Source organism: Dioscorea cayenensis, chromosome 5, assembly GCF_009730915.1.
Source record: "Dioscorea cayenensis subsp. rotundata cultivar TDr96_F1 chromosome 5, TDr96_F1_v2_PseudoChromosome.rev07_lg8_w22 25.fasta, whole genome shotgun sequence".
NCBI classification, from domain to species: domain Eukaryota; kingdom Viridiplantae; phylum Streptophyta; class Magnoliopsida; order Dioscoreales; family Dioscoreaceae; genus Dioscorea; species Dioscorea cayenensis.
The window spans coordinates 22,444,887-22,451,692 of NC_052475.1; the positions used below are offsets into that span (position 1 = coordinate 22,444,887).

General features: G+C 32.9%; 1 protein-coding gene across 1 annotated transcript; it reads right to left on the minus strand.

The window, feature by feature from the left end:
* Positions 1-538: 538 nt before the first annotated feature.
* LOC120262163 (cationic amino acid transporter 5-like) lies at positions 539-3,174 on the minus strand. The gene is made up of 2 exons (XM_039270234.1): positions 2,085-3,174; positions 539-1,466 (listed from the first exon to the last, which is right to left on the minus strand). Exons 1-2 carry the CDS (start codon positions 3,080-3,082, stop codon positions 659-661), a joined length of 1,806 nt encoding a protein of 601 aa, XP_039126168.1. The 5' UTR covers positions 3,083-3,174; the 3' UTR covers positions 539-658.
* Positions 3,175-6,806: the final 3,632 nt, after the last annotated feature.

Sequence of the window (6,806 nt, forward strand, 5' to 3'; positions counted from 1 at the left end):
TACTAATAATTTAATTGTTACCAATATCTTCACGATTTTCTTTTTATCGTTCACCGAGTAGTTTTGACTTCACCGCCCGGCTTGTTATCTTTACTCTCTTTTTCTTTTCTGTCTTTACTTTCAGATTTTGTTTTTCTCATCCTTGATGAGAAAGACAGTCTTTTATATTTTTTATGTTCGGTATTTTGTATTTTCTTCTGCACTTAGTGCTTTCTGTTTCTTTCTCTCCGTTTTTTAATAAATTTGTAGTTTATCTATTTTATTCAAAAAAAAAATCATCACAATTAATTAAATAAAAAAAAATATTAATGAATGAGGAAACAATATTATATTATAATTAATAATACTCATTCTATTTAAAATCACCCTTGAAATTTAATGTTATAATATAATATTTAAATTTTGTCTTGAATTATCAAATCAAGAAAATTTAGTTACATGCTGTACCTCAGTTTTGTGAGTCTATATTAATTTATCTATGCCGACACAAGAGGCCAAGGAGGATCACGTACAATCTTGCAGTATGAACCAATTGATATGGATAAACCAACATTTCATATCTTTCATCCCACATTACAACAAGTTTTCCGTCCCAAATAAAGGAAACATGAAACAGTCATACAAGAAAGACAAATATAAATATAGCTAACATAATATACTAAGCTTTTTCTCCTCCAGCTGCCACCTTGTCCTGATCACTTCCATCAACTAGCTTGTCTATTTCACCATCTTCACCATGAGCCACATCATAAGTAGCATGCACTCCAAAAAACACATAATAAACCAGCATAATCACAGTGCAAATCCCAAACCTTATGAAAGATTCATACCCAAGAGACCCCATAAGAAAAAGATTAGTAGCAATGGACAAAGATGGCAACCATGGCACCAATGGAACCCCCCAAACCTTTGCCTTCCTCCTCTGTGGCACAAACAACTCCAACCCCAATGTCCCTAAAACCCAAACAGGCACAGTCACCACATACCCAACCCACCCATGAGGCCTAATTCCCCAGTAAGCAGATATCCCCATTGAAGAAGCCACAATGAGCAACAAGAACCCTACTAACTTAACCTGTTCCTCCTTTGTAGTTACACCACTGACGTAGTATCTCCGGACAAGCAAAGCTATAGCCATCATCATGAAAATGAAGAGAGTGCTAATGGAGAGCAAGCTTGCAAGGATTTCCAAGCTGGAGAAGAAGGCAATGCAAGCGCTGCAGAAGGTGATTAAAATGGTGGCGTAGATGGGAGTTCCGGTTTTGGGGTGAACCAGAGCAAAGAGAGGTGGGATTATGTGGCTCCGAGCTATGTGCGTCATGTACCGAGCATTGCCGAGCGCGCCGACGAGCAGCACTGTGGTCATTCCCTTGAGCGCGCCCAGTGCCACAATGTATTGCGCCCATTTCATTCCTACGTTCCGGAATGCCACCGAATAGGCTGCGTTCGTGTCTATGTCCGAGTACCTAGATAGGTCAGATAAGTAGATAGCTTTATTATTAATTATAGGACACATTATTATATGCACATATTAGTCAGCAGGTCCAAACCCGTTGCTTTGGAAACTACACAAGATCCTGCATGCCTCTCTCTACTAGCAACAAAATAATACATAGCTTTTGAATTAAGGTATACTTCATGCATAATTTATCAACTTGACGTACGGTGGTATAGTAATTTAATTGCCCATGTATCAATAATTAGTGTGAGTGTAGTTGTAAAAATAACTTAATAAATAACTAGAAGAAAACTATTATAAACCTGGTAAATAATTCATCCTATATTAAACAAGCTAGTAGCCAGCCAGTGTGCAGCAACGTTTTTCTTTTAACCAAAGGGATCTATAATGGACAATATAAGAATCAATATTTCATTTATATTTTTAATAAGTCCATCACTGGTTTATTCATATTTAAATAAATAAAATAAACAAAAAATTTAAAACAGAACAAGATCAGATCATCAGACTAGATTAAATTTGCTTTGATCTTTCAAGTTTCAACACATGAAGACAATATTAATAAACACATTTTTTAACCAGATCAATATATAAATATATTAAAAAAAAAAAAAAGAGTTAGTACCTCTGCATCATGGTGAGGGAGAGAGCCATGAGACAATAGATAACAGTGATGATGGACATGGATCCAAGCAACCCAAGAGGAATATCTCTAGATGGGTTCTTCGTCTCCTCCGCCATGGTTGCTATGTTATCAAACCCACCATAAGCGAAGTAAACAATGGCCGCCGCCCTAAACACTCCCTGAACCCCAAACGGAAAGAATGGCTTCAGGTTTTTCGTCTCCGCATGAGCAAAACCAGCGATTATCACAAACACAATCACTACCACATGAACCGCCGAAGCCACCCAGTTGAAGTACGACGTCTTCTTCGTGCTCACCATCGCCAACGTCCCAGTGATTCCCAGGATAACAACGGCGATCGGATCCAAGAGGTTGAAGTCTTGGGCGAGATTCGTATGGATTCTGAGTGAATTTGAAGGTCGGTTTAGGAGAGTGGTGAAGTATGAAGTCCAGGCACGTGCCACGGCGGCGGATCCGATGATGCTTTCCAGGATGAGATTAGCGGCGGCGATGAAGGCGGCGAAGTCGCCGAGTTCGACACGGAGGTAAGCGAAGGAGCCACCGGCGACAGGGATCTCGACGGCGAATTCGGTGTAGCAGAAGACGGAGAGCATGGCGGAGACGCCGGAGGCGATGTAGGAGAGGATGATGGAGGGGCCGGCGTGGTCATGGGCTTCTTGGCCGGTGAGGACGAAGATGCCGGCGCCGATGACGGAGCCGAAGCCGAACCAGGTGAGGTCCCACCAGGTGAGGCACCGTTTCATGTCGTTCTCGCTGCGGCGCCGGACGGAGCCGAGCTCGGCGGCGTCGGAGGACCGGGATTGGAACCGGTCGTTGAGCCGGTGAGGAGTGTCGGCTACGGCGCGCCAGTAGGCGCCCCAGCTCTGGAATGATTCTTCTGGGAATAAGTCTCGCCAGCTGCGGCTCCAGTAGCTGCGCCCTTGGCTTTCATTACCTTTGGCGCCGGCATCGGCTTCGGTTCCGGCTCCGGCTTTCATTGGTGATGGTTCTATACGAGTGTTTTTGGTGACTGTTCTTCACTTTGGCTTCTTTGCATACTTATTAGAATCTATCAAACTAAACTGATATTTTTTTTTTTAGTGTTAATTAATATTTAGGAAGATGAATTAAGGTTTAATGTTATATATTTAATTAAAGAAATGTCAATTTGACTCTAGTGAACGTCAGAGTCCACTAAAGCCTAAAGGCATTGCTCTGCTGATAAAAACACCAATGAGAACTTATCCACAAAAAAAACCAAAGGGAGGGAGGGGTTGTTGCCGATTCCTGTCATTACTCATTAAGGTTAACTGTTGTTTGTGGACCTATTTTTCTGTACCACTTTGGAGCCTCTTTACTGATTTTTCTACTTGATTGCTCAATTTTCAAATATTTTTAATTTAAATACTTTAAATATGTAACAATATATTAGTTAGTATATTAATTTATCTCTATATTTTTCTCTATGCTAAAAAATTGAGAGTTTGAATTCTACATATAATTTATTTATAATTATTTATAAATAATTAGACAATGCCGGAATTAAACATGTATTTTATTAATTAGGACTACTGATATCAAAATGTTACGTGATCCCAATAATTCAGAAATATATGTATATATAACTTAACTCCAGAGTAATATTTGATTCAATATTTTAAATTTATTTAATACATTTTTTATATTTTTATAAAAGTATTTATGGCCATCTCTTTTTTTTTTTACTTTAGTCAACATACATTTTAAAATATATTTTTAAAACTTTGTTGGATTTTTGAGTTTTTAAGCTACATAAGACATTGTGAAAATAGAATGGTTTTTTATTTTTATATTTTTTCTTAAATTATTAATGAGAAGAATCTTAGGAATACTGCTTGTCTTGAAAGAGATTTGGATTGTTTTTTTAAGACTTCATTGAAGCAGACACAAGTGTGTTGGCTTCTTGACTCTTCTGAGATGGTGATAACTTGTAGATTTATTGAAGGGTAATGGCTCTAATAAAATTATAAAACTAGAAATTCAAATTTTATTTTTTTACCTAAATTATTTTATTTCTCACAATACTTAATTAGACTTTTGTATATAATCCTTTATAATAAGTTATTTGTCTAGATAGATTTGTTTGGATTTAAATAATAATAATAATATAATAATAATAATAATATGCTCGTTATTCCATATAATCCTTTATATGAATATTATATAATGAAAATTAAAGTATTCAAAAACTTGCTAAAACATCATTCAATTAACGTTGACTCTCAATCATATACGTTGTACATTTCATCTACACGCTGAAACTGGTTGATAGAAAAAATTAACTTAAAAGTCTTCATCTCCTTTCCGTGATAAGTACATGTTTGACCAAATTTTGGAAATTGTTACTAATAATGCCAAATAACTATTAATTTGGATTAAATTGAAATGGGCTTGGGCAAAATAGACCATTAGCGTCTATTTATTTTATAATTAATTTTTTATTATTTAGTAGAAAATTTCCGTTCAATAATATATCATGATATTTAGAAAAGTAAAAAATTATTTATTTATTTTCAAAACTTATAAATATAAAAAAAAATCTTTAAAAACTTTGTGAGCCAAAACTAGCAAAATATTTCCCAGAGACAAAAGAAGTGATAGTTGCACATAAACCCATTGTTATAATAATAATTATTATTATTATAATAATTATTATTATTATTATAATAATAATAATTATTATTATTTAAAAATAAAGTTCAGAGTGTTCAGACAACGTGCTAGCATTGATGATTTGTGAAACAAAAAAACTTGGAAGTATCTCAAAAATCCAAATTAATGTGACCCACTTCAAGAAGACTATTTACAAAAACAACAGCTCATCAGTCCGACTCCAACTACAAATGGAATCTCATGGACGTTCACACCAAGACCCCACTCAATATTTTTAAAAGCATCTTTACTTTTCAATTCTATTTTTAAAATAATTTATATATGAAAAAAAAGCTTGGAACAATTGCTTGTTCATATTTGTAAATGTTTACTATTAATATTATTTAATGATTAAATAAAAAATATTTTAAATCCAACTAATTACAATCTCAGTTATTGATAACTTAGTGAGCCTTCAAAGTGAATTTTATATGAGATAATACTAAATCACTAGTGGTATTTAATGAATAAGTTATGATATTTTTAAAAATTATTAAGAAGCAATATATTTTGTCAATACGTGTAACTTCAGATTTAAATTATATATATATATATATATGATGAAAATAATTGAAGGAAATGAAAAAAAAATTGATTTAATTTTCCATGATATAAATATGTTTGCTTGATTTTGAAAGTGCGCCTAAAAAGTGTTAAAAAAAATCTAAATTTGATTTTTTTTTAATGTCTGAGCTTAAATTGAACCTTAATAAATAAGAACTTTACTTTAATCTAAAATGATACTTCATAATATTAGTTTAGTTTAATTTTAATTTATTTAACATGTTTAGAATGAAATATTTTAGAATATGTATTTATTTTTCATAATTTTTTTATAATTCATAAAATTAAAATTTAGATATATAATTATTGTTAATGAAAAACATTGTAAAATTTTAACTGAAATCGATGGACATACAATTGGTTTTACACAAATTTTTAAGTATTATTTTCTTGAGCATGAATAAGTTTTCATATGATATTTATTATACAATTTTTTTTACAAATACAACATAAATAAAAAATCTGTAATAAATGAAAAAAATTGATTTGTACGACATGTCCTATAGCTACACACAAAATTTTGTTCGAATAATTAAAAGCTACATAAAATTTTGCCTAAAATTAAACTAAAATTTATTCTTTTATTAGTTTATATATAAAAAATTACTCAAAAGCCAAAAGGAAGAACAAGCTTTGAAAGGAGAGGCATGACCATGTGTTTAAAGATCGAAGGATGAAAGCGACTTTACTATTTTTCATCATGTGAAGGATGACAATTTCACTTGAATAACGATGTAAATACATATCCATATAATTCCAGACCCATTTAAGTATATTTCTTTAAATAAAGAATCACTTCTATACATTTTTTTTTTAAAAAAACTAATGGTCTAAAGCAATCAAGTTGGTGTTTGTTTATATTTCAATACAAACCTAACTAATCATTATGCTCTTCAAAAAATTTCCAAATAAATTGGGCCACAATAGTTTAGTTTTAATAATAGGCGACAAGCGCATTTCTTTAATGAATATAAATAGTACCGTTTTGCTAGGGATGTGGGGCACCATGTTCCTCTGGAGGATAGTTCTTATCCGGGAGATGGGTAGTGTTGTTGTCTTTTCCTGGGGTTGCCCCTTCTCATGATTGGGTTTCTCCTTTTTGTGGTTTTCTGTTGGGTTTGTTGTTGGTCCTCTCACTCCTTGTGGGTCTGATGTCTTTTTGTTGTACTTTGTCTTCGTTTTTCTAATAGATGTGGTTTATCCATCTTTTATAAAAAAAATATATATATATATATAAATAATACCGAATAGTATTAGACCCCGGATGTACAATGTATGTATAGTACAAGAGTAATATAAGAATCCTGGGTAAACAACGTATGAACAGTAATATAACATGAGGAGAAAATAAATCTTTTATTTTTTTATTTTTCATGTGAAGACAAGAACATATGACAAACAAAAACATGTTTAAAGAAGCCTTCTGTCTTTTGTAAAGGTACACATGATATGATCATTTGATACCTC

Coding starts and splice junctions, on each gene's coding strand:
- LOC120262163 (XM_039270234.1), bottom strand. CDS start 3,082: ATGAAAGCCGGAGCCGGAACCGAAGCCGATGCCGGCGCCAAAGGTAAT. Junction 1,467..2,084: donor TCCCTCACCATGATGCAGAG/GTACTAACTCTT, acceptor TGACCTATCTAG/GTACTCGGACATAGACACGA.